The sequence below is a fragment of the Triplophysa dalaica genome, chromosome 2 (genome assembly GCF_015846415.1).
Source record: "Triplophysa dalaica isolate WHDGS20190420 chromosome 2, ASM1584641v1, whole genome shotgun sequence".
In the NCBI taxonomy this organism is placed as follows: domain Eukaryota; kingdom Metazoa; phylum Chordata; class Actinopteri; order Cypriniformes; family Nemacheilidae; genus Triplophysa; species Triplophysa dalaica.
This window is the reverse complement of record NC_079543.1, coordinates 1,711,250-1,739,213: the sequence shown is the minus strand read 5'-3', so window position 1 is coordinate 1,739,213 and position 27,964 is coordinate 1,711,250. Positions and strand designations below refer to the sequence as shown.

The 27,964-nt window shown below is 38.2% G+C and overlaps 3 protein-coding genes across 6 annotated transcripts; 2 read left to right on the top strand and 1 right to left on the bottom strand.

The window, feature by feature from the left end:
- Window positions 1–175: 175 nt before the first annotated feature.
- On the top strand, window positions 176–25,945 carry LOC130436980 (NLR family CARD domain-containing protein 3-like). The gene is made up of 7 exons (XM_056768055.1): window positions 176–256; window positions 1,635–1,733; window positions 20,418–22,290; window positions 22,369–22,542; window positions 22,654–22,824; window positions 25,107–25,153; window positions 25,236–25,945. The coding sequence occupies exons 2-7, from the start codon at window positions 1,709–1,711 to the stop codon at window positions 25,763–25,765; spliced, it is 2,820 nt and encodes a 939-aa protein (XP_056624033.1). The 5' UTR covers window positions 176–256; window positions 1,635–1,708; the 3' UTR covers window positions 25,766–25,945.
- LOC130437736 (uncharacterized) lies at window positions 2,915–14,183 on the bottom strand. 4 transcript variants are annotated; one of them, XR_008909225.1, is made up of 16 exons: window positions 14,053–14,183; window positions 11,638–11,693; window positions 9,065–9,283; window positions 8,623–8,734; window positions 8,030–8,133; window positions 7,842–7,904; window positions 7,228–7,350; window positions 6,591–6,656; window positions 6,159–6,215; window positions 5,859–5,900; window positions 5,749–5,781; window positions 5,390–5,428; window positions 5,279–5,317; window positions 4,464–4,663; window positions 4,128–4,271; window positions 2,915–3,329 (listed from the first exon to the last, which is right to left on the bottom strand). XR_008909225.1 is itself a non-coding variant. In XM_056769302.1 (14 exons), exons 3-14 carry the CDS (start codon window positions 9,273–9,275, stop codon window positions 4,455–4,457), a joined length of 1,098 nt encoding a protein of 365 aa, XP_056625280.1. In that variant the 5' UTR covers window positions 9,276–9,283; window positions 11,638–11,693; window positions 14,053–14,183; the 3' UTR covers window positions 4,134–4,454. The 4 variants fall into 4 exon arrangements, 1 of the variants encoding a protein (XP_056625280.1); XR_008909227.1 differs by having other exon boundaries at window positions 5,859–5,897; XR_008909226.1 differs by lacking the exons at window positions 11,638–11,693; window positions 14,053–14,183 and adding an exon at window positions 9,439–11,624.
- On the top strand, window positions 13,536–17,656 carry LOC130437951 (uncharacterized). Its single transcript, XM_056769635.1, has 2 exons — window positions 13,536–14,204; window positions 14,267–17,656. Exons 1-2 carry the CDS (start codon window positions 14,065–14,067, stop codon window positions 14,937–14,939), a joined length of 813 nt encoding a protein of 270 aa, XP_056625613.1. The 5' UTR covers window positions 13,536–14,064; the 3' UTR covers window positions 14,940–17,656.
- Window positions 25,946–27,964: the final 2,019 nt, after the last annotated feature.

The following is a 27,964-nucleotide window of genomic DNA, read 5'->3' as shown; positions in this document are numbered from 1 at the left end:
CTTTCAGATATGAGGGGGCCTCCAGAGCTGTCATTGCCCTCTGCTTCACTGAGAGCAACAACAGTTATACTGCTTAGTATCTCCCTTGCATCGTCCATGGATTGTGACTTCAGAAGCTGTGCCATTGACCTCACATAGAAATCTTTGATGCGATGTGTTTTTTTCCGCAAACAGTCCCACTGGCAGATCATCTTGATGCAGTGTGCCACATCAACCCGTACAAAACAAGATGGCACTTTTGCTGACTGTTTCCCAAGTAAGACACCACAACACTCATTGATGTAGGTCTTGAGATCCCGATGAGAAGTAAATGCTTTGACCAGAGCTCCGAGCAAAGCCAGAGAAAAGTCACTCACAACCTCTTTTGAAGTTGGTGCACCTGCACGTAACCATTCTGTCATCCAATTTGTTATTGCATTAACATCATGTCTCTCTGACACAACAGTAATTCTTTTCTGTCAAGATATTTGAATGTCATACTGTCTGGATGAAAAAAAGTACTTTATTCACATACGATTTTCCATCTCTTATTATCTGCAAGCAGAAGTTTGCGACTTCACCAAAAGTTAGATCGAGACAGGAACCTGTTCCATAAACTGCTCAGACTAATCTAGACTAGTCTGTTTTTATTCTTCAAAACTGGCCATAACATCTTTCATAGGGCTAAACGAAAAGTAAGACTTATCAGTCCTAACTATTTGCTTGTCATTGAGAGTTGTTAAGACCCTGTAAAAGTACCAGAGAAATAAAACAAATGTTGTTTTTTCATGAAAAATTGCAGCGTTAATTGTAAATAGATTTCCCAACTTGGGTAATTCTCTTTTTAAAAGCCGCGTCCCTTTATACTCATTCGATAAAATCTGAAAATGCACTTCTGTCCTGTAGTGACTATCTTAAAGTCCTAGTGAAATAAAAAAGTACAATTCTTCTTTTTTCATGAAATATTGCAGCGTTTATAGTAAATCATTTATCAATGTGGGTCAGTTTCGATATAAAATTCATCACCCTCATAATCTTCGGTTGAAATCTGAAAATGGTCTTTCGCCCTGAAATTACTATCCAAGATGTAAATTAGACGGTTTGGGCGGTTAAGTCTAACCTTAAAATGCATGCATTTATGTATCTTTTTCAATTTTGTAAAACAAGTCAGTTAATAAAATAATTTATATAAGTTTATATGATTTATTTGAATTGACTAAGAGTCGTTTTGTGAATCACTTAACTAATCAAGGTTGATATAAGATATAGCAAGGGATTAATAATAGGTAATTTAAGACTTATTGGAAAGAGTAATTTGTACAGTAATCTCATTACTCTACTGAATATGTCATTAGTAATTCTGAAAAATGAATTAATTACGAGTAACTTACCCAACACTGGCTTCCCGTTCCATTTCACAAGGCAACGGCTGTTTTAATACATCTTGTGTCATCACAACAGGCTGTTCAACCGCACAACCGTTTCCGTTTAAAAAAAGTTTTGCACGTTTTTTCGGGAGTGAACGCAGCCCTTCAAGTCTCAAACTTCCATGTAAACGCGTTTTTCCGCATTGCCGGTGTATTGATATGCATGTAAACATGTGAAAAGAGGTTTATTTTATAAGCAGATTTTTTACCATTTATTTTGTGACCTAGGGCATCATCTCCAGAACCCAGCAGTGTGTCAATGAGGAGTCATCAGTCCATGTTGAAGCCCATAGAACTCTGTAATGGAGCAGGGACCTCTGACCCCAGGTACAGTGTAGTAGAGTAGGCGGGGCGAGACCGTGGTTCGAGTCCGGTGAGTAATTGTGAATTAGCGCCAGCTGTGCGCACACCGGGCTCGAATCACGTAGGAGATGGGAGCATAAAAGGAACGAGCGACCGGACCGTCGAAGAGAGAGGACCGGGCCCGAACTTATGTTATGTTTGTATTTATATTATGTTTTGTTCGCCGGCGGTCGTCCGTGAGGGGCCGCCGGCTGTTATATTACTTTATTAAATGTTTAAATGTTTGCCGGTTCCCGCCTCCTTCCTTCCATTTTAATGAGATTTGTTACATACAGTAAAGGACGATTTTATTTTAATGTCAGACTTAAGCTGTAACCTCTATGCCGTAGGGAACGTGCTGGTTTTCCTTTTTCTGCGTCATTTTCTGCGTCGACATATAATGACCCTTAGTGGTCAGTATCCACGAGCGTGTTGCTTGTGTAACCAAGACAAGGGCCGAAGAAGCAGCAGCTTGTTGTTTACGTTGACGGAGAAGCATTATCAGTGATAGCGACAAGTAAACAGTTTGTTACATCTTAAGTTGTTAAACATAGAAGAAAAAAACTTTTAATTCTGAAAAGTCTACGAGTAAACGCAACACTATCGCAGAGTTTTTTTAACCAGAAGAAGCCCAGATTGCAGACCAACACTGAATCAACATTAAATCAAGGTTGATGCATCAACCAAATTATCATTGAATCAATGTTGAAATTGTATCATTGATTTTTAATCATGTTTGCACCCTAGAATAACGTTATTTCAATGATGAAAAATAGATCAAGGTGGGCATGAAATCAATGCTAGTTCAATTTAATTTCAATCACTCTTTAAACATTGAATTATGATTGAAAAAATATTAAATCAATCTTACTTTATTTACAGTAAGATTCTACTCCACTAAATCATGGACAGTATGTTGTATATTCATTAATTATGAGAGGATGTTGGCAGAGGTAGAAAGTACTGAAGTACTGTACTTTGATGTTATTTTTTCCTGGAAACTTGATACTAACTTCACTACAGTTATATGACAAATATCATACTTTTTACTAAACTACATTTCTATCAAGGTCTCCAAGTCAAAGGTAATTAATTACTTTGAGGCATCTTAGAAAGTCAGTATATAATTAGGAATAAGGAAGGACTTCGGCACTACTCATAAAAAGTGTTGTAAATATCAAATTTATACAGAAATGACAATGCATGCCTGACATAACATATTTTAACTAAAAAGTCACACACTCCAAATACAACAACCTTGAAATTACACATATTTATGTATATCCTGTGACCAAAATAGATTCTTAGATTCATACTGTATGTATCTAGTTTGCCATAAACCACAACAAAATGTAAACATATAGAACTTACCAACATGGTAAAGAAAAAAAACATACTAGTACAGACTGCAACCACAGTTCTTTGTTTCAGTAAACACAAACAAGTGAAATCAGGGGTTTTCATTTCGAGCAATGCCCCCAAGCCGTTCAGGGGCATAGCGGAGCCATTTTTGGACGGTCACAGTAAAGGTGTACTCAGAGGCCTCGTTTTTTTCTGCCCTCATTTGCTGTTGTAGCGCATCTGAAAAAAAACTTGTTATAATTTACAACTGCACAATATTTGTGTAATGTTACATGTACAAAAAATAATTGCAACTTAAAATTTTATCATGTTTATTTTAAAGTTAAATTGACATTAGGAAGTAAAAAAAATCTGTTCAAGTTTGGACACGCATTTTCAATGATCAGTCAAATTTGGTGATCAAATACTTAATCAAAAATCTAATCTAATTAATTGATTCCATAAAAACAACCAATTTTCTAATAAAAAATGATATGTTTTTTAAATTTATGGACTTAAAAATGTGTCCAAATATTAGGCGAGTTTATTAGCCATCTACCGCTCTCAATTTTACGTGTGTGTGTACTGACGAAAGTGCTGTTTGTTTCCTAAAGTCACATTTTTAAATAATCAATTATTTTGTTTTATACAGTACAATGCAAAAGTCTTAGGCATGTTATAGTATTTTCACCTCCACAAAATGTTTTAAGGCAGTTATTTATATTTTGGTGAAGTGTGTCTGTCGGAAATGTAAGTTTACATTTCCGAGCATACCTTTTGACATGGTTTGTGATAATCCAGTGAGTTTGACAACAATAGATAAGCTCCACACAGAGATGTGGTCTTGTCATCATCTATTCTTATACAACTACAGATCTAAATTCTTTATTACTGCTGGACACTGATATTTTTACTTTGATTTATGATCTCTACAAGGTACTTTTGTCAATCATCATTTCAATCCACCAGATTTTGAGATCTAATAATATTCAGGAGACATGTCAATGGCCAAAACTGAAATCAAACACAGTAACTTACCAAACATGCACATCTTGAGTCTGGTGTCTTTAAAAGCAGTTTTTTGTTTCTGCTCATCTTTTACTTTTTTCCCAGCCCAGTTCATCTGAGAGGCAAGCTCATTGGATAACGTACAGGCCAGCATTCTTCTGATACGGGCCTCAACTGATGCTCCTCCCACAATAGCAAACCGACCAACCCAAGAGGTTGTTAAACACATATTTGGACAGAATATGGAAATGTTACAAAAATGCCATGTGGCTACACAGAAACATATTTCTGCTAGAAAAAAGCCTAGTAATTGTGTGTTGAATTAAAATTTGCTTTTGAGAAAAATTTAAAGACAATTTACAGTACCATAACACGTCTGGCATCTTCACTCTGAAGAATCCGCTCAGCCTCTTCAAACTCTGGCATGCTTTTCAATGGGAGTGATAGAGGTAACGCAGGAGTGATTGGTAGCTGCCTTCTCATGAAACCCTGGACCTCTAGACGTAGGTCTTTTACTTCGGACACTAGTTCCGCCAGCGTCTCGGTCAGTTTAGAATATGCTATGTCTTGAAAGCAAAAGCAATACATAAAACACTAAACAATATGAAAGTAAAAGCAATATTAAAAACAGAACAATATGCCAACGACAATCAACTCCTGTCCTCAAACCCATCCCAGAATGTTTTAGATGTCTCCCTATTTAAAACAATGACAATCATATCAGATTCAGGTTTAATTTAAGAAGAGTGCTTCATACACATATCTAAAGACAAACTGTTCGGGTGAGTGACTGTACGGTGTTCAGAAGATGAACTTTAATATATAAACATTTAACATCCCTACACTAAATGTGCTCACTCTATTGAAGAAACAAGACATTAAACATGATTTATAGGTATCATTTAATGTTGTCAGAAAAAACATTGGTATATTTAGCATCCTGACTACATGCGTCACACTATATTTCTTGCATTTCTTACATTTTCTTATAAACAAAATCTAGGCAGAATATGTAAAAAATGCTTATTTTCTTAGTCCCATAATTTGCGCAGTGTCATAAGGGATAAGAGTAAGGTGGATAGGGAGAAATCTAAAACAATTTGGAATTAAAGCGTAAAATCAGAAGCTGAGTATCACTAACTGTAGATTAAAACTGCAGATCAAAATCCTTAATTTCTTGCCTTTAATTATTTGTCTGGAATCCGACTGCATTCTCTGACCTTTAATAAAAAAATCATTAAGTAAACTATAACTTATGTCAAAATTACCAACTGGCAGAAATGTATTCGTACCATGTGTGAGGGAAGGTTGAAAATGTCCCTCTGATGGGCCTACAAAATACAAAAAAAATGAAGGGTGAAAAACATTGCAATCAGTTTTGAGCAGGTACCTGTGAAGCAAACAAAGTCCCTTGGAGTTTTCTAAACATGCAAGTGGTCAATACAGCATAAGTGCTTTGGTTGCTTCACAGTGTTTTTATTTCAAATTTGCCAATATACGTATATTGAAGTGTAAAGCAAGGTTAATGGCTTGCATAATGACAAGCCTTATTGTTAGGGTTACACAATGTTTAACACTTCACCTCTCCCACTGCCAGAAAACCATATGCATAATAAAAACTGAGCCATCATACATCCTTGGTTAAACTTACCATCACAGGCACACTGACTTTCATAGAGTGAATCTAAATACAAGAAATACAGGTTTCAGAAGATGTTACATCTATTTGCATGAAACATTGTCTTTGCAATTAATTATTACCATTGTACATATTGTATTCTCCCATGCTGTGTGAAGGTGCTTCTGAAAAAGAAACACATAGAGCTGTTGACAGGAACACCGGAAAGGGCCATTTTACACATGATCTGTTAACTGCAATTTGCCAGTACTCTATGTGTGAAAGGGGCTAGTGTCATATTAAATTAGCTTTTTTGCAATCATTGTGAAAGGGCTTTAATACAGCATTTTTTACCTGTTTTTGCAGATCCATGTAAACATGGATTTTATTAGTTTTTTTACTGCTTTGTAACACTGTACATCTTATTACACTGAAAGACATACCATTTCTTCCAGTTGGATGCATCTTATTGAAGGGCCTGTAATCAACTTGCTCATAGGCTGAAAGGACACATAAAGTGAGATGCGGTAAATTATTTATCTTAATATTTGTTTAGTCAACTCTAATAAGTCTATGAAGCAGTTGACTAAAGTGCTGCACAATAATAATGGCAGAAAACAACAACAGATCATTAAAATACAAGTGTTTTTTCAGCTATAACCTGCTGCAGTAAAAAGTCATAGTAAGAAGAGTGTATTAAATATGAAATACATGCTTCCCTTATCCTCTACGTGGTTGCAAGGCAGCAGCATTACTTTCTATGTTACAGACTGATAAATCTGTGTAAAAGATTGGTAATAATGACTGTAACATACATTTGGAGGTTGTCTCTCTAAGGCTATAATGCTCTTGAGGTATCAATAAAAAATAAATACCCCTTCTGTCATTCCAAGTTGTCTTCTGGGTTGCATTACTGGAGATGGCACTGCCTGGCTCTTTTACTGGAACACAAATATGTTTCATTATTTAAATAAATGAGTCAAATCCGTCACCCCGCCCATGTTCAAAATGTCTTTAACATAAAAGTTACTCAAGCACAGTGATGGATCTTTCACAAACACACACAAGTGTCCTGTGATGGTACAGGTACCAGACAGGAGTGCCCAACTTTGTAACTTTCATGTCATAAGAAACAGTGTGCTCAGCTATCAATTAAATGTTTCATATGTGTTTGTAATACTTCAAATTAGGGCGATGACCAAGTGCCTGAGCCCTTAAGGGCTTATTTAGCCAGCTACCTTATTTCAACTTAAAAAGCAGAATGTTGGTCTGTAAAATATCAACACTAGCAAATACACATTATGGAAGGGCAAGCATTACTTTACATTACTCTCCTGTCATACTCCATTTAATGAAGATAAATGTACCAATATTAAATGGAACCAGAATCGGAACCAAAATATGTAATATGATACCCAACCTTACCACACAAGCAATAATTGCACCCTGTATGAACAGCTTTAAATGTAATTATGAAATTATTTGTTACGATATTTGTGTTAAGTATCTTACCAGCAGGTAAAAGTTGATGAAGAGTTGGCTCATGGTGATGTGCATCTGTCTCCAGGCTGAGGGCAGCTTTGATATCAGAATGAAGCGGGCCACAATGGGCACCAACAGCAGAGAGTCCCTGAGCTTAAAAATGACAGGAAAAAACATGACATGTGAAAATAAAAAAACAGATTACTTGGCTTAGCGTTAAACATTAAGCACAGACATGTGGTTGTCCTTTGGACAAATTATCATTCACTTTTCTGAGTACAATTGACATCAATTTGATATAAATGATATTGTCATTGTCCGATGGAAACCCTGAATCTCAATATTTGGTCATTTGATTTTTTTAAATAAATCATTACAATAAGTCAGCAGTTTACGCCTGCTTGTGGTTTTTGCAATTTGTAATGCCATATTAGCAACAAGACCAAAAAACAGCATAAGCACAAATGAAATTAAATAGCACTTGTAAATAGTGCTGCACAATATATTGCAATGGTTTAGTTTTATTGCAATTGCATAATTTTAATAATTTAAAAAGTTATGTATGGTCAATGAAAATCTGAAATGGTGGCAGAAAAAGGCAATTTTACCAATTTTAAAACTTATTTAAATTAAATTAAGCCTACCCTTTTTTGAGGACTTTCCAATTCCACTGCTGGAGGTGGCTGCACCAACAATTCCTGATCCTTCTGTTGCAAAGGAAGGACTTACTTACTGATCAACAGTCAACTATAGCCTAAATCCTTTTCAGATTGTACAACTAAACACTAAAGAATATTCAGTAAAGGAAAAATAAATTAAACAAACAAGATACCTGGCATCACAATCCTCGGAGCCTGTGCAAATTTTTTCTTTTTAACCTCAGTGCCTTCCTCTTCCGAGTCAACATCCTGAGTCTGACTATACAAGGGGTTTGGTCTGAAACAAAGTATGAGAAAGCATGATTGGGCAAAATTCTAATTAAGATTTAAATACTTTTTAAGTCAATTTTTAATTACAGTATATAGCGCTTTTTACAATTTTCATTATTACAAAGCAGCTGTACATGAAACATAATGATGATAAGCAAAACATTTAAAGTTATACAAGTAAAAACAAAAAGGTGAAAACACACCAGACAGACAAAACACACGCACACACTGATTCAAACACTCCACACACACAAAACACTCCACACACACAAAACACTCCACACACACAACATGCACACGCACTAACAGACAGACACACACACACACACACACACACACACACACACAGACGCACGCACAGTGGTTATCACTGAGAAGCATTTAGGATAGAAAGAGAGAAACAGGTCAAATATTTAACAGACAATAAATTCCTATATGCAGTATTAAGTCAAACTTAAAATGTATTATTTTTAATTGAAGATAAAAATAATATTACTTAAACTTTCGTCTAGGTCGACCATCACACTCTTCGTCCGACTGCATATCCGTTGTGTCACAGTTGTCTTTTAAGTATTTTTGCAAGCTTCTTTGGGCTTCTTCATAAGTATCTGAAATCATTGTGGAAAAACACATTCATACTCTGCCCTTCTGAAACCCTAATGTTAAACTTACAAAAGTACTACAAGTACTTAAACTCCAGAGTAATTAAATTCTGCATGACTGCTGCTATTGATATTTCTATATTGATATTTTTATATACTACTGAAACACATGCTACAACTACAAACAAAGAGCAGTGTCCTATCAATGATCGAACACTCATCCCAATAACCGCATATAAAAATATAGTAAAAATACTATTATGCAGAACTGTTTCACTTACTTTGCCCTACTCAACTACTGTAACTAAAATACTGCTTCAGCAGTTGTTTACTTACCTCGACTTATTAAACGTCTTACTGGCTCATAAAAAATCCATCCATCACCTGGCTGGAGGTAATTTTTTACTGCTGCATGAATTTTTGACCGATCTTTGCTAGTAAATGGTGGCCATGACAATTTGTCACCATGCAGCCAATTTTGGGGGACTATTTCAGTGCCACCATTTTTGAACTGAACAATGCACCATTGCGGCTTCTTGTTCTCCATTTGTATACCTTGAGAAAATGAAGCAAAGATATTATATATAGGATCCAAATATAAGGAAAAACATAAGAAAATATATACGATCAAATCCAAGAAACTTTAAAAATGTACACAATGCTACTGTCCAACATGTTATAACTAACTGAACAGTAACAAGAAATCTCACTTCATATGAAGCATAGGCATGGCAATGAAGCCATTTTTATCAGGGTAGAGGACACATTTATTTTGAATGTGCACCAATCTGCTTGCACAAAGATTGTCTTTCAACTGCCAGACCTTGTAACACCCTATGAATGAAGACAAGCATGGATATGAAAAGTATGATTCTTTATGTCTGAAGATTTGATATATTACATATATTTTTTCTTCTTCAACCTTAACTATATTCTTAACAACAGCAATTTCATTTCCAATTTGTATGCAGTTATCTCCTTCATCTGTGGATAATGCATATCTATAGGTGGTAACTTTTCTATATTGTTCAGCTAAGCTGAACGGAGGAGGTAATGGACCATCAAAATGTAGGCCATGTAAAAAGCAGTCTTTAAATGGCACTGGCATCTGCAAACATGGGATTTCAGATATTCTTCTCACTACCTGCTGCAATGGTAAATGTGGCTTACGCAAAAGACGCTTAATTTGGCCTAAATAATTCTCAAAAGGGAAACCAGATACATTATCTAGAGGCCCAAAAAGCTTATACTCATCAGCAAGGTGTATTACTTGGTGTATATTGAATACAATTTCATTGGTGCCATATAGCTCGCCAAAATGCCTTACAAATGCAACAAGTATTTTACAAGCCAAGTCAAGCATGCCATCAGAGATGCCAGGAGTAAGAAGCAAACACATGCCAACAGAAAACAACATGAAATTATCATACAGCTCAATTGGAATGCTGTCCCTGAGTACAATGGGCCCTGTATACAACATAAATGAGCGTAGCTCCGAGGCTTTCCAGCGATCCTTTTCTGTCAGTGGCCTGGGCTTACGATTAAACTCAACCGGTGTGTGAGCACGGAGCATCATCAGTTTTGAGGAAATTTCACTTATGGTTTGACTGGATAAACGAGTGGCCAGCGAACGTCCTCTTGTCCACAAATTCAGTAGCTTCCTAGTCACACCTAAACAGCAAACATGCATATAGTCTATTGGGAACATTGAGACCATTTTTACTATGCCACTCAAAGGAGAAGCCATCTGTCCCAAGTGATGTTCATCATCAATCATTGCATCAAACTCAGCATCAGTTCGTGGTTTGACATTTGTTTCAGGGTATGTCATCTTGTTTTTCCACTCCCCTACTTGGCAGCATTTGTCGCACCCAGAATAGCCATTGTGAGCCTTAGTTTGTTTCACAAAGGCTCGCGCAGGTGCATCACACACAAATGAAGAAACAATAACTTCAAACGTTCTACTACCGTAAACGATGCCATTACTCAGCAAATGTGTCAAATCTTTAACAAAAGTGCTCAAATACTCAAACACGCTTTTTGGCTTGCTGATCCCACAAAACAGACCAACAATGAATGGGGACCTAGTGTAATCACAATTCACTAAAGCAAGAATAGGCCAAAATTGAACTTTGGAGCTTTTAAAAAGAGGAAGCCCATCAATATTGAACTGAAGCTTTAATGTATAGAGATCTGTTGGCAAGGTCAAACATTTTAAACGGGAAAGCAGTCCCTTTGCCAAGCCAAAGTGGAAGTATTCCCCTCCCTCCATTTTGGTGGTAGGAACATCAACCTGAGTCCTAAGCACCGTTCTTGCATCTTTGGGAAGTTGGGGATGAAAAACCCTCAGTATACTCAAAAGTGCTGTTAATGCAACAAGTGACACTGAGTAAGTTGTGGCCCAATATCTCAAACTCCGTATTAGAAAATCATGTGTATCCGGAGTATCAGTGCCATCACAGTCATCTGACTCATTAGATATTTGAGGACTCTCATCTGGAAATGTATGTAAATTTGTAAATACTTCCTGGGATTCTGGTATTTCTGAGAAAGGCCCGGCAAACTCATCAGAAACGGGCCCGGCAAACTCGTCTGAAACGGGCCCGGCAAACTCATCTGAAACGGGCCCGGCAAACTCGTCTGAAACGGGCCTGGCAAACTCATGAGAAACGGGCCCGGCAAATTCATTAGAAACTGATCCAGCTGATTCATCAGCATCCAAACCAGAAGAATCACCAACAACACAGTGTTCAACATCTTGATTCTGTTTGATAGTCTCCTGAAACTTTAGCAGAATGTCAGACTCTGTTGCTTGTACTATTTTTCTCAAATGTCGTCTCTTAGACCAACGAGAGGACATTGTTCAGCAAATGGTGTGATCAGTACAAAATGGTGGACTACAAACAGACCTTGTTTCTTGAGCTTTGTAGAGTAAATCAGCTTTGGTTTACAGAGCTGCTGGACACTGTAAGAGAAAAAGGGTTAATTAGTACATGTACAAAAATAATAATAGTAATAACAACAACAGCATAATAAATCATTTACATTTAGAAAAATGGCAATGGTTTTATACAGCTTTTAGAAACCACACAGAGATATTATTTTCATTTTTCAATATCCTTCCTGATCAATAAAAAAATCCTAACAATAAAAGATCACAACCGATGGTTAAGAATCTGTGTCTGATATAAGATTTTTTAATTGGGTAGTTGACGAATCAATGTGTCCTATGGCAGAAAACATCTCTAACAATGAAAATATAACTTTGCCATGTTATTTGTAATTCTAAGAATGAAGATACATTTTCTCATCCTATTTGTATATTATTATTAACTTTTTAAATCAAACAGGCTACATAAATGCATTGTCTTTTTTTAAACAAAACTCATTTAAATTAGTAAAATTTGAATTAAGGGCAATTAAGTGCCATGTTGTACAAGCCAAGCCATATGAATAATTTCCAGGACAACAGTAACAAACAGGGTAGCCAAATGTCTTTAAATGTCCTCTCTCCATGTCTTTAAGAAGTGACTTAAGCATAAGCAATAGCGTTCGGTTTTGAGATTTAACAGAGCAAATGTTTGGTTGAATGTACTGATAAAAAAAAGCGGTTTATGAAAATAAATAAACTAGAGGTGTACCATGTCTTTGGTGAACTGACTGGCATTTATCATGCTTAAACGATTACGTTTCTGTCGTAAAAACAGGGTAAATTTGTTTTATGGTAAATCACCTGCACGTCATGACCGCATCAAAGAGTATAGAATACCAAACTCAATAGAACGTTCCATTGCAACACTTTCACCCAGTAGCTGCCCTGCGTTTCCGCCATGTTGGAGTGAAAGCGACTTAGCAGTCCAATAGCCTTTTGCTGCTGTGATCGCAATATAAGCCATCACAGCAGTAAGCGATAGTGTACAGGCAGCCAGCTGCGATCACGAAATAAGCCCCTTCATTGTGAGACAAGGCTTATTTCTGCAATTACATTATCCCTTACTTATTAATACCAAAAAATTAAGGACATGCTTCAGAAAAACTCGCATTGTTGAAAAATCAAAGGCTAGTTCATGAATAAATTGTGTCCTACAGTGTGACATATCAAAATGTAGGATACAAACTGTTAATATTATTAATATTTATGTTTATAATATAAAACACGTATAAGAAATATTGTTCTTCATTGTTTTTTCCTACATTTTTGCCGTCACCCCATAGGACACATTTGTTAATTAATCAGTCAAATTCTCACATTTTTATGGAAAAAGCTAATGGTTCATTGAATTTTAATTGAAACCATTAGAATTGGGTTTCTATTGTTTTTCAGCAATGCATCCTTTCTAAAAAAGACGATAGAAACCATCACAGAAATTCTGATGGTTACCATTATGAACCATTAGCCCTTTTCATTAAAACCATTATAAAATGTATTTTGTATGTGTGTTTATGGATTTAACATTAATACCATTTAATCATTATTTTTCAGCATGGTCTTATAAGATCATAATGTTTGTAGTGTTTGAAGGAACGTAAATCATACAATATTAATTTCAGACCTGTTGGAGTAATATTAACTAATAATAGTAATAAATGTGTAAAGGTTGCATACAATGAAAATAAATTAATAAAGTAGGGTAAATGGTTGAATTCCAGAACTGATAACTTAAAAGACATACAAGACAATATAATATTAACTGTATGTCTCATTAAATTTAGTGATGACTTAATTGGAGAATGTTTCTATTGCGCTATTCTATTCTGTATGTCTTTGCTATTGTCCAGCTGGCATTTTCCAAAATGGCGGCCGCGCTATCGAAGCGCCACACAGCGGCTGTTTCCCAAAAGGCACCAGAGTTTCGCCCCCCCGGTATTCTATACTCTTTGACCTCGGGGTGCGCATTATTTTATATGAATTCAACGGCCCATCGTCAATTATTTCTTAACTTATAATTAAGAACCATTTTACCCAAAACACCTACTGTGGACACACCTGGACCTCATCACTTCCTGTTTGCTGAGAGAGCGTGGTTTGAGACAGAGCTCCGTCAAACTTTTTCTAAATATATCGTTTATTCCTGTTATTTCTTAATATTTATATTGTAAATTGATAACTCACAGAGGGTTAAACCTATCCTTAAGTGTATCCCATACCAAATATCGTCATATAACGCACAGATAGATTTGTTTTATACGATCATTCGCTATTAGCACTCAGGCTGTTAGCATTCCCAGCCTTTAGCTTCTGAATATTGCCTTTACTGCTTAACTCACTGTTCTCATTATGACACCACTAATGGCTAATGATTCAGATATGTGTTTAACGTTACCTCTGAGTGCAGATGATGAATCTTTCTTCGCACTTCAGTCAGAACTGGAAGTATTGGAGAAGCAGATCCACGATCTACTCGAGAGGCAAACACGTCTGCGAGAACGTAAAACGGCGATGGAAACATCCCGGGCTGACGCTCGCAAAGCTGCGGTAAGTGTTCGACGTGATTGTAATACTCCTATCACTTCTACTCCGTGTGTTTCTATGCACAGAGCCCAGGCTTCAAGACCACGACGAGCCGAAATGAACTTCACTCCTGCACCTGCACACACACGGCGGAAGGCGAAATCCAGGACCGGAGCGATGACCTCTCCCCCACCGCCGCGACCGGTCTTCGAGATTTCTACGAGAAATCGCTTTGCCGCCCTCTGCGAGACGAAATCCAACGCTGTGGTCATCGGAGACTCAATCGTCCGGAACGTACGCGCCTCCTTCAATGAAGGTAAGGTGCGCACTCACTGTTTTCCTGGCGCCCGTGTTCTCGATGTGTCTGCGCAGGTAACTGCGATTCTGAAGGAGGATGCAAGAGTAGGAGCCGTAGTTCTGCACGCGGGGGTGAATGATGTGAGAATGCGGCAGTCGGAGATCCTGAAGAGGGACTTCAGGAGTCTGGTCGATACTGTTCGCAACGCATCGCCCACGGCGAGGATCATCGTATCAGGGCCGCTTCCAACTTACCGACGAGGGAACGAAAAGTTCAGTAGACTATTTATGCTTAATAATTGGTTAATGTCATGGTGTATTGAACAGAAGCTGCTCTTTGTAAATAATTTTGATCTGTTCTGGGAGCGACCAAGGCTTTTCCGCCCCGACGGGCTGCACCCCAGCAGCATTGGAGCGGAAATTCTGTCTGACAACATCTCAAAGACGCTACGCACCATTTGACTAGTAAGTACAAATTTTAACTACAGTCTGTGTTCTTCTCACCCAACTGTTAAGAATGTTACTGCTTTCAAATGCATAGAGACTGTGTCTGTCCCCCGAATAATACAACCAAATAATAATTTATTTAAAAGTCAGAGAAAAAATCTTATCATGATTAAACCAAAAGACAATATATTTAATGAGCAAAACCAACGCCTAAAGTTTGGGCTACTTAATATTAGATCACTAAATTCAAAGGCAGTTATTGTAAATGAAATGATCACAGACAACAGTTTTGATATACTTTGCCTCACTGAAACCTGGCTTAAGCCAAATGATTATTTTGGTCTAAATGAGTCTACTCCTCCAAGCTACGGTTATATTCATGAGCCACGTCCGGTTGGTCGAGGTGGTGGTGTCGCAACAATATTTAGAGACTTTCTTACCGTTACTCTGAGAACAATGCATACATTTAAATCATTTGAAATGCTTGCGTTGAACATAACAGTTCCAAACAAAAGTAAAAAATCATTGGTCTCTCTTACATTGGTTACTGTGTATAGACCCCCTGGGCCTTACACTAATTTTCTGATAGAGTTCGCAGACTTCTTATCGGATCTATTGGTTAACGTCGATAAAGTACTGATTGTTGGAGATTTTAATATCCACGTAGACAGTGCTAACGATCCATTAGCTGTGGCGTTTAAAGAACTACTAGACTCTTGTGGTGTAACACAATACATCAATAGACCTACTCATCGCCTTAATCATACCCTAGACTTGATTATATCTCACGGAGCCGATCTAACCAATATCGATATTATACCTCAAAGCGACGATGTTTCCGATCACCATCTTATAATATGTACACTGCGCACTGCAGAAATCAGTTGTATATCTCGTTATCGACAAGGTAGAACAATCACCTCAACTACTAAAGATAGTTTCGTAAAGAACTTGCCAGATCTGACTTCTCTAATTACCTTTCCAACGAATATAAAATTGCTCGATGACATGACCAGCAACATGGGCACTATTTTCTCTAATACATTAGAAGCGGTCGCACCTATGAAGTCAAAAAGGATAAATGAAAAGAACATAGCACCATGGTATAATAACACCACTCGCGCCCTAAAAAGAGAAACGCGTAAACTGGAGCGAAAATGGAAACAAACCCAATTAGAGGTCTTTAAAATTGCATGGAAAGAGAGTGCAAGCTGTTACAAAAAGGCACTAAAAGCAGCAAAAGCCGAGCACTTCCGTAACCTCATAGAAAATAACAAAAACAATCCAAGGTTTTTATTTAGTACAATTGCTAAATTAACAAACAAACAGACTCCACCTGACCTGGGTATTCCGCCGCACCTTGGTAGCAATGAATTCATGAAATTTTTTACAGAGAAAATCGAAATAATACGAGACAACATAGCTAAAACCAAACCTCCAAGTTTGTCGGAAGAATTAGTTTCAACCGTCAGACAAAAAGAAAAGCTAGAGTGTTTTTCTCCTATAAATCAGGAAGATTTAATTAAAATTATTGCAACATCCAAACCGACGACATGCTTATTAGACCCCATTCCGACTACTTTATTAAAAGAGTTACTACCTGCTGTAATTGAGCCCATTTGTAACATAATCAACTCGTCTATTAATCTAGGACATGTCCCAGGACCCTTTAAACTGGCTGTAATTAAGCCTCTTAGCAAAAAACCAAATTTAGACCCAAATGAACTTGGAAGCTATAGACCGATTTCAAATCTCCCGTACTTGTCTAAAATACTAGAAAAAGTAGTGTCAACTCAACTGTGTACCTTCCTACAAAATAATGACATGCACGAAAAGTTTCAGTCTGGCTTTAGACCGCATCACAGCACTGAAACTGCGCTCGTTAGAATTACAAATGACCTTCTTATTGCTTCAGATAAAGGAAACATCTCACTCTTAGTCCTGCTTGACCTTAGTGCTGCTTTCGATACTGTAGACCATAAAATACTACTAGATCGTTTACACCATTATATCGGTATTCAGGGACAGGCACTGCAATGGTTCAGATCTTACTTAACAGACCGATATCAATACGTCCATTTAAATGGGAAATCGTCAAATCTTACGCAAGTCAATTATGGACTACCTCAGGGATCGGTTTTAGGACCCTTGCTTTTCTCCATATACATGCTGCCCCTCGGCAACATTATTAGAAAACATGGAATTAGCTTCCACTGTTATGCAGATGATACTCAGCTATATATCTCATCAAGACCAGATGATTCCTTTAAGCTATCCAAACTGGCAGAGTGGATCGAGGACATAAAACATTGGATGACTAGTAATTTCCTCCTTTTAAACTCTAGCAAAACAGAAATATTACTTATAGCACCAAAATTAAGTAAACCGAATATCTCCGATTACAGCCTGCAAATTGAAAGCTGCACTGTTACTCCAACAAATACAGTTAAAGACCTAGGCGTTATATTAGACGGCAACCTGTCATTTAAAAATCACATCTCAAATATCACAAAAACAGCCTTCTTCCACCTTAGAAATGTTGCCAAATTACGAAATAGTTTATGTGTTGCAGACGCAGAAAAGCTTATTCATGCATTTGTGACCTCACGGCTTGACTATTGTAATGCTCTACTTAGTGGTTGTCCTGTATCATCGATAAACAAACTACAGTTAGTTCAGAATGCAGCTGCCAGAGTTCTTACTAGGTCAAGAAAATACGATCACATAACCCCAGTTTTATCATCGCTTCACTGGCTACCCATTAAGTATCGCATTGATTTTAAAATTATTTTAATTACTTACAAAGCCCTGAACGGTTTAGCACCTACTTACTTAACCGAGCTTTTATCACGTTACAACCCATCACGCTCGCTGAGATCTCAAAACTTAGGACTTTTGACAATACCTAGAATAACAAAATCCACCAAAGGTGGACGAGCTTTCTCATACGTAGCACCTAAACTCTGGAATAGCCTTCCTGATACTATTCGAGGGTCAGACACACTCTCCCAATTTAAATCTAGATTAAAGACACATCTTTTCAGCCAAGCTTTCACTTAATGCATAGTTAATGAACAGCAGCTACGCTAATTATTCTCTTTATTCTCTTTCCGCCTCTGCCTCGGGATGCCCATCCCGAGGTAGGAAGAAGTTCCACCATGTCCAGACGACCGACAGATGCCCATCCCGAGGTAGGAAGAAGTTCCACCATGTCCAGACGACCGACAGATGCCCATCCCCAATTTGAGATTACACCAGATACAGCTGCAGACTGACTGACCATCCCAGCTCCATCTAAGGCAATTCCACCAGCTGCCAAGAGAAATATGACCATCGGACCATCCCAGCTCAGACCACTACATCCCCAACCAAGAGCAAAGACGGACTATTTGTCTTATTAATGCTGAAGTTACAATATTTGGTATTAAATGCTAAACTAAAATCACATGTCACCAGTCTGAGTGCAGCTATGACACGTCAGAGGGGATCTGGCCCTCCCGGTTGAGCCTGGTTTCTCCCGAGGTTTTTTTCTCCATTAATCAATCATTGGAGTTTGGGTTCCTCGCCACAGCAGGGCAGTGTTGGCCTGCTCACCGGGAGACTGCATTCATTCATTTATTTATTTAGAAATTAGATGTTATTTATTAGAATGAACTTACTCGTTGTATAAATACCATGCACTGTGCTGTGTTTTAACTTTTCTGTTTTTCTTGTTTGCCCCTGTAAAGCTGCTTTGAAACAATACACATTGTGAAAAGCGCTATATAAATAAACTTGAATTGAATTGAATTGAATTGTCGGTAATTATGTGTTCTGTGTAGGCTCAAGGTAGGCTGTTTCGTCCAGTTCACGGACTCTGCCTCGACAAATACGGTAACACGGAGGTAATATATTGTTCCCTTTTCAGGTAAAGTAACCGGGAACGTTTAAACTGAGCATTTAGGGAGAAACAACTTATAAATATCTTAAGCCTCAGAAAGTTGCGGGTAAATCACGCAAACAGCAAGTACTGCAACATTATTTGTAACACGTAATATCTTTAGCATCAGAAACAAATAAAAATGTTTTAAACTTATAAGTGGATGTTTTACTTGCCTCTAAAAAAGACCCGCTGTCCTTTCGCTGCTCTTCAGGCTTTCGCGCTCAACGTCTGCTTTTTTCGCGCTTTAATTTGTTTGACCGTTGGCAGCAACCAGCTTGAAGTTTTATTACCGCCACCTACAGGACTGCATTATAACGCACTCGACAGGAAGGGGATACATATCGAAATTGTCTCTATTAAAGTTTTATTTTTGACAATTATAGTAAACTATTTTAATTGTTTTAAAATAACTGTTTTTTTATTTATAATTCAGAATAATGTAATATGTGAAATCCACACAATTGTCTCCATTTATACTTGTAAAGTAATATGTAGATATTAATTTAGTTTTACTTCTGTGATAATTTCCTCTCTTTTCTCATAGCTCCCATATTCCATAAGCACGTGCTGCACTAATTCCAGATCACAATGTACACACCTACTACTTGGGTGATTTTTTCTACTTTAACATGAAATAAATTAATAAATATAATGACCTATTGATTGTTTTAAATTATATAAAAATAAGTAAATTACACAGGTCCTCTGATAAAGGTTGAAACAATAATAATTTTTTCTACAGTTGGCAAATTTGCTTTGGCAGAGCTTATGCTGTCAGTTTTTGTCAGCATATTGATTCGCATTAAAGTGTTTAAGACCCAGGGAAATTAAGCCGACCAAAAATCAACTTTGATTCAATGTTTATCTTTTGAACGTTGATTAAACAATTCGTTATAGACATTGACTCAACGTTTGTCTTTTCAATAAATATAAATCGACAAATTATCAACATTGATTCAACAATATTAAGCATTGAATATTCAACCTCAACCAAAATGATGATTCTGGTGAAATTTCAACATTCAATCAATATCACCTTGCTATCTGGGAGGGGTTCAAGGAGACCAATCACAGCACTCTGTGTCAAATTGACGCATTGTTACATTTTTTGGAGAGGTTCAAATTTATGCATGTGTCATTTATACATGTGACAAATCCTTTTGTTATCAAAAGCTGATTAATTCTGATCGGTCAATTACCGTGTTTTATTCATAAAAACACAGCTGTGACAGCTGCACCTAACAATTTTGGGTAGGTACAGCACCCTAAGCAATGCATAACCAAACATTCTGGTGCTGTTCAGTCAACCAATGACGTCATTTCCAGCGTCCTCTCAAACTGTATTGCTTAAATATTCACACATTAATGAAACAACATATTCAAAAGCAAGTGACCTAATCTATTCAAAGAAACTATTAACCAAAATACCAGTAAATGGACATGGTCATGCTCGCATTGCTTTTGAATAAATTCTTTCAAGTTTTACTTCATAATTATTCCGTGGAAAATTTGTGATGTTTTCCAGTAGTAATTATCCTGACTGTCGTTGTATGTTTCTGTTCTTTTCTCAGAAGTGGGGAGATCATCCTGTCAGACGCTTAGCAGACAGGACACCACTGAATCAGACCTCCCTGAGGGGACTGAGGACGAGCAGCAGGATTTTCTCAAGTCAGTGGATGATGTTCTGCAGAGAGTGAAAGACAAACACAAAAGCATCATGAAGAACAAGTATGAGAATTTATTTGAGGGAATCAAAGCACAAGAGAATCAAACGCTCCTGAAGAAAATTTACACACAGCTGTACATCATAGAGGGAGAGAGTGAAGGAGTGAATGAAGAACATGAGGTTTTACACATGGAGAAAAAGCCCAGAAGAACACAAGACTTACAAGACACTCCAATCTACTGCAATGACATCTTTAAACCTCAATCACATCAAAGAGACAAAATCAAGAGTGTTCTTACTAAAGGCATCGCTGGAATTGGAAAAACAGTCTCTGTGCACAAGTTCATTCTGGATTGGGCCGAGGGAACAGCCAATCAGGACGTAGATTTCATGTTCCTGCTTCCGTTTCGAGAGCTGAACTTGATTCGAGAGCATCGCTACAGTCTTCACAAACTTCTGCTGGACTTTCATCCTGAACTTCAAGATGTGGACTCAAAGATTTATGAGGAGTGTAAAGTTGTGTTCATCTTTGATGGTCTGGATGAAAGCAGAATGACTCTGATGTTTTCAGACAGTGAAAAAGTTTCTGATGTGACGGACACTTCATCAGTGGCTGTGTTGATGTCAAACCTCATGAAAGGAGATCTGCTTCCCTCTGCTCTCATCTGGATAACCTCCAGACCAGCAGCAGCCAATCAGATCCCCTCCAAATACATCACGCGTGTGACAGAAATCCAGGGATTCAATGACGCTCAGAAGGAGGAATATTTCAGGAAGAGAATCAGCGACGAGCATCAAGCCAGCAGAATCATGTCACACATTAGAAGAGCGAGAAGCCTCCACATCATGTGTCACATACCAGTCTTCTGTTGGATCTCATCCACTGTGCTTCAGAAGATCCTGACACAAGATCACAGTGAAGAAATCCCCAAAACTCTGAGTGAAATGTACATCCACTTCCTGCTGATTCAGATGAAGATGAAGAATGAGAAGTATGATCCAGAGAGAGATCCAGAGATCAACAGAGAAGTGATTGTGAAACTGGCTGAAGTGGCTTTCAAACAGCTGATGAAGGGCAATGTGATGTTCTATGAGGAGGATCTGAGAGAGTGTGGGATAGACATCACTGACGCCTCGCTGTATTCTGGCATCTGTACTGAGATCTTTAAGGAGGAATCTGTCATTCATCAGAGGAAGATCTACAGCTTCATACATCTCAGTCTTCAGGAGTTCCTCGCTGCATTCTACTGGTTTCGCTGCTGTACATGCAGTTCTCTCACAGCGCTTGGAGATTTTCAACCATTGTATAATCTGCTTAAAGGTGCAGGTTCTAAAGCTCTTGAGAGTGAAACTGGTCATCTGGATCTTTTCTTGAGATTTCTGTTGGGCATCTCAATGGAGTCCAATCAGAGACTCTTACAGGATCTACTGACACACACAGTGGACACATCACAAACCATCAAGAAAACCACACGGTACATTAAAGGCAAAATACAAAATTTGAACATTTCTGACTGCATCTCCACTGAAAGATCCATCAATCTGTTCTTGTGTCTGTCTGAAGTGAATGATCAGACTCTGTACAGAGAGATTGAGGAGTTTGTGAGATCAGACAAACACTCAGAGAAGAAACTCTCTGCTGCTCACTGTTCAGCAATAGCCTACATGCTTCAGATGTCAGAGGAGGTGATGGATGAGTTTGATCTGAAGAAATACAACACAACACTGGAGGGCAGAAGAAGACTCACACCAGCTGTCAACAACTGCACAAGAGCTCTGTGAGTATTACAGTCATGTTTAGGGAAGAGACTGAATGTGACAAGTTAAGTTTTTCTAAAATTGTTAATTTCTTTCAGACTTGCTGACTGTAATCTCACAGTTGAGTCGTGTAAAATCATCTCTTCAGCTCTTCAATCTTCAGATTCTCCTCTGAGAGAGCTTGATGTGAGTAACAATGATCTTCAGGATTCAGGAGTGAAGCTGATCTCTGATGCTCTCAAGAACACAAACTGTCAACTTCAGATACTGAGGTTTGTAAGAGTAAAACTGAAGACCTTTAGCAGGTTCACCAGTGTAACTACAATATTTAAGTCCTTCAAAAAGTGGTCATGATCTTAACTTTTATATCGGTGTGTTTGTAGGTTATCAGGTTGTATGGTGACAGATGAAGGATGTTGTTATTTGGCTTCAGCTCTGAGTTCAAACCCGTCACACCTGAGAGAACTCGACCTGAGCTACAATCACCCACAACACTCAACACTTCAGCTGCTCGCTTATCAAGATGATCCAAACTACACACTCAACAAACTCAAGTATGAAACACGCTGCTCTCTCATACACTCAATGATATAAAAGTTACTGTAACCAGAACAAATTCCTTATAAAACTCCTATGAAGCCGATTCTGAGACGTTCTGCCAACAGTCTGTGGGCGTAACGTCTGAGGCTGATACTTATACAAACTACACACTAAACAAAAGCATGCACGCAAAATACAATAATTGAATGTCTAAAAAGTGTTTTTCTATACAGAGCTTTAGACTAGTCCTAGACTAAAGTAAATGTTAGAGCTGTCTAAACTGAAAACTATTTGCAGGGAAGTAGCAAAATGCAGTTGTGGCCTAGTATGTGTAAACTGAACTGCGAATAAGGTTCTTTAAGGTACTCATAAGGTACTCAACTTGACTCCGTTACATCATCTTAAAAGAGTCATCTTGATGCATTGAGTTAAGTAAGAGAGTACATGAATATTACGTAGTGTCTTTATGACTGCACACTACAGATTATATGCAGTGTTGAAGTGATGATTGAGTCATTAATGATGAACACCTGCTGTTTTAAAACTCAATCACTGAAGAAAACAAGAACAGAAAACACAACAACAACTATTTATTTAGATGTATATGAAGAAGAGATTAACATAATGAAAGTCAAGAGCTCTACTAAAACATACACTGATCACTATATTAGTGACATTAAACCAAACCTTTTTTTGACAATATATATACCTGATCAAAAACCTTCTGACTAACATATTTTGCACACAGATGAAATCATGTGAAAGTGGCGTCTGTAGTAAGTCAAGATTGTAATGGTGTTTGTGTTTAATTCTCCCCTGGTGAGATCTTGACAACAACAAGATGATTCTGTTCAGATTATTCCTCTTCAGGGGTCCAGAAATGCTACTAAACCGGTCGCATTTGCGTCCAAAGACTTTCCTCGTAAGAGCGCCTGACTCAGCTTTTTCCAGCATGCTCAGCACCAGTGGTCTTCTCTATATAGAATGAGCGCCTGCAGAAAACTCCATGTCAATAACAACCGATTAAATCCGTGGAATTCCAAGTATACAAACACAACATGAATGCATTACTATGTGCTGTTTGCCATGACAGATTTTAGTGAGCCTGACAAAGAACAATGTGATATTTGAGAGGTTTAAAACCAAAACCGTTAAACAGTCGTCTTATCATCAATCAATAACAAAGCTTATCTACCTCCTTTTAAATTAGCAGAACCAAATCTGCTATAAAGTGCATTACAATATACAGTATAGACAGGCAGCATTTAAGGCTATTCGAATACATATACACAAATTTGTTTTTGTGGACAAATGTAAAAACATACTATTCTGCGGAATTCTGCAGGATTTTCCAAAATTTTAGTGCAGGATTAACATGAAAGTCTACAGATTTCGTATGGCCTTGCTTATGAGGAAAAACAACTTGAATACAACTTTGACCTATGAGAGGTAAGATGTACACACAACAGGATAACTAAAAGAAGGTCATTTAAAAATGTAAGTTCATGTTATGTGGCTCTTAAAAAAAGAATCTGCTGCCTGTGTTCATTCCCAAACAATTTTAACTGGAGATGAACTGACTGAACTTGCAAATTTATTCACTAACGTAGATGGCACTTAATGAAAAAAGAAACCGGTACACAAGGTGGCGCAGCGCAACTTTATGCTTCTTACACTTGCTTGTCACAGAAGAAGAACTCATCTTGCCTCCTCGTGGTCAATGTGTGCTCGGCAAAACCCTTTTGGGCTTGAGCGCCACCAAGTCGTGTTTCAGCAGCTCGTGTAACTTCAGCAGCTCCAGGCAAGTGAACAAAAGCAGAAATCTCATTGGTTGGACAATTTTTTACCCGTGGGTCAAACCGTAAGAACGAATCGAGGTGTTAAAAAAAACAGCTTTTAGACTTACAATTTTGTGCGTCGGTATGCAAACTCACATTGGCGTCCCTTTGTTTAGTAAGGAGGCGTTAAACGTCAGAAGAATTTTTCTACTTGGGGACATATCTAGAAATGTATTCAGTACCATTGTTTTGTCTCAAAATGCACAGAAGTAATGTTTTTTTGTAAGGCGTGATTGTAAAGCTACTTAAATATTCTAAATTAAACAAGCCTAGTCCTGGAGTAATCTAATCCCTTTCTGGGAAAATGGCTACAAAATGTTTGCAGCCAAACTTTGCCAAGAACATAAAATTCACCATGAATCTTTTGGTGAAAATCAGCATATCAGCATCTTGACAGTAGACGTATATCATTTCAGCCAGTAAGTGTTTTTAATGTGCGACTGTTCGTCTGTTTTTAGTTTAGACTATGGAGGACTTTGCAGGGTTAAACCGGGACTACAGAAATGTAAGTTTTTCTCTCACACATTTAGACCGTTTACATGTTCTAATGTCTTGTAGATGTTTTAATGCTGTCGTTTTTCTGTCAGATTTCTGTGATCTCTCACTGGATCCAAACACAGCCAATGTTCACCTCATGCTGTCTGAAGAGAACAAAAAGGTCACATATGTGAAAGATCCTCAGCCGTATCCTGATCATCCAGACAGATTTGAAGGTGTCCCGAAGGTTCTGAGTACAGAGAGTCTGACTGGACGCTGTTACTGGGAGGCTGAATGGAAAGTGTGGGCCCGTATAGCCGTGAGCTATAAAGAAACCAGCAGGAAAGAAGGCAGTAATAGTATATTTGGACTTGATGACAAATCCTGGAGTATTTTCTGCAATACCAATGGATTTAACGTTTGGCACAACAATACATCCAAGAACATACCTGCTATTTCATCTCCATCTAATAGAGTAGGAGTGTATGTGGATTGTTCTGCCGGCATTTTGTCCTTCTACAGCGTCTCTGACACACACACACTCACACACTTACACACATTCAACACAACATTTACTGAACCTCTATATGCTGGATTTGCAATCAATATACTCAACTCTTCAGTGTTTCTGTGTAAATAAACACACACACACATTATTGTCAAGTATTATTTATCATTTGTAATATCGTGTGTACATTTTTTAATGGCACAATAAAGACCAAGTCAAACTAAAATGATGCTGGTAACTTAATGATGGTAATTTTGTCAGCAGGGATGGCCACAGTAAGTGATGTAGTACTCGAGACCGGCTGTCTTTGGTCTCGGTCTTGTCTTGGTCTCAGACTTAGTGGTCTCTGGATTTTATTTCAAGACCACAACTGTGGGAATTAGATTAAATTGCTGGTGCATTGCTGGTGCACTCTCACTGTCGCAAGAGTATCCAGCTTTTGACTATCATACTGTACTAGTCATTGGGGTCGAAGAACTGTTTGGCATTCATCTAAATTTCATTCTCTGTGTTCAACCAAACAAAGATATTTAGGTATGGAACGCCACGTATTTCATGACAGTATTTTCATTTTTGGGTCAACTATCCCTTTAATATTTGTTGAAAGTAATTAGTGCTGGGCCGCAGTGAGACTCTTATCGCGCGATAAAAAAAAGGTCGCCGTTAATCTATTCTCAAAGTCGTGTTGGGAGCTGGGTCTATACTACGCAAGCTATGATGACTTTCACCTTGATATTTTTTTTAGCGCGGATGTATACCTAGCCAAATTACAATGTAGGGGGCGGGAACGAGTCTTCAAAACCGTATGCCTAACGTTACTGTGAAATTACTACATCAAATTGACGCGTTAACATGGATGCTGCTGTGAAGTCGCCGGGTTTGCTTCAGGGAAAGTTTATTTTTAAGAAGCTTCCTAATGGAAACCTCGATAAAACTTAGGTTATTTGCACCTTGTGTAATGCGGAATTGGCTTACTGTAGGAGTTCTTCAAGTCTAAAGTACCACCTGACCGCTAAGCATCCCTTAGCTAATGCGGAAGATGCCGGGCCAAGCACTGATGTAGTGCAGGAGAAAAGTGGTCGTCTTCAAACTACTATGTCTGAGTTCAACCGAGTCAAGCCCGTCAGCACAGCTCTATCAGCCAAGCTAATTAATCTCCTCGCTCAGTGGATTGCCACCAGCTGCCGGCCCATCACCGTGGTTGAAGATGATGGGCTCGAGCTTGTTCTCCAGGCGGCCACAGGTGACCCATTTTACAAACTACCTTCGAGGCGAACTATCATGAGGAGAATACATGACCAGTACGCCACAGAGAAAGCCGCAAAATATGAGAAGATGGTAGAGGCTAGGTTTTTAGCACTGACTGGCGACCATTGGACATCTGTCAAAAATGAAAACTACCTCGGCGTTACTGTACACCTCATCGATGCCAGCTGGGAAATTCACTCGTTCGCTTTAGGTAGGCTACGTTATGTAATTTTAAATGACATAATTTAATTTACTTACTTAGTCGATTAATTACCACGACACCACAAATTACCACCACATTATGTTTGCTTCTTGATGATTGCTAGTTGTTAGTAGTGAATATATTTCTTATCTACTTTGTCTGTCCGTTAGGTGCGATGAAAACAGAGGAGCGTCACTTTGCAGAAGCGTGTGCCAGGCAGTTTCTCGACGTCGCTAATCAGTGGGGGATAGCTGACAAAATCAGCTCTATTGGAACAGACAGGTGGTCCAGACAGGTGGTTTTGATGGTGCACTGGCCAAGTGCCGTAAAGTGGTCGGACATTTCAAACACAGTCCGGCCAACTCAGACGAGCTGAATGTCCAGCAAGCCTCCCTTGGACAAGTTCAGGAGCCACTCGTGCAAGATGTTCAAACACGGTGGAATTCAACCCTAGAGATGATCAAGCGTGTGAGGCACAACAGAGACGCACTGCACACAATGCTTTCTCAGCAGAAGCACAATCTGGCCCTCCCAACAAATGCTGAATATGAGAAGTTGGCAAAGCTAGAGAAACTGCTGGAGCCATGCAGGTATGGTCTACAATGATAGCGTGTTCATGAATTGGCATACAAGTTCTTTTAAATGTCACTTTGTATTTAAGAACCACGCCCTTAAATGTAATGTGATTAAGAACTTTAAAAATGTGGAATCTGTGTTAAATGAATTAGTAATTAGTTATTTATTGCTCGGTTTCTATCTGTCTGTCTGTCTGTCTGTCTGTCTATGTGTGTGTGTGTGTGTGTGTGTGTGTGTGTGTGTGAGTGTGTGTCCGTCTCTCTGTGTAGGTACATCACTGAGCTCCTTGGTGGGGATAAGTATGT

Coding starts and splice junctions, on each gene's coding strand:
- LOC130436980 (XM_056768055.1), top strand. CDS start 1,709: ATGGAGCAGGGACCTCTGACCCCAG. Junction 1,734..20,417: donor GCAGGGACCTCTGACCCCAG/GTACAGTGTAGT, acceptor TTCTTTTCTCAG/AAGTGGGGAGATCATCCTGT. Junction 22,825..25,106: donor TACACACTCAACAAACTCAA/GTATGAAACACG, acceptor GTCTGTTTTTAG/TTTAGACTATGGAGGACTTT.
- LOC130437736 (XM_056769302.1), bottom strand. CDS start 9,275: ATGGAGAACAAGAAGCCGCAATGGTGCATTGTTCAGTTCAAAAATGGT. Junction 7,905..8,029: donor TCCGAGGATTGTGATGCCAG/GTATCTTGTTTG, acceptor CCTTTGCAACAG/AAGGATCAGGAATTGTTGGT. Junction 7,351..7,841: donor TGGAAAGTCCTCAAAAAAGG/GTAGGCTTAATT, acceptor GTCATTTTTAAG/CTCAGGGACTCTCTGCTGTT.
- LOC130437951 (XM_056769635.1), top strand. CDS start 14,065: ATGATGAATCTTTCTTCGCACTTCAGTCAGAACTGGAAGTATTGGAGA. Junction 14,205..14,266: donor CTGACGCTCGCAAAGCTGCG/GTAAGTGTTCGA, acceptor TTCTATGCACAG/AGCCCAGGCTTCAAGACCAC.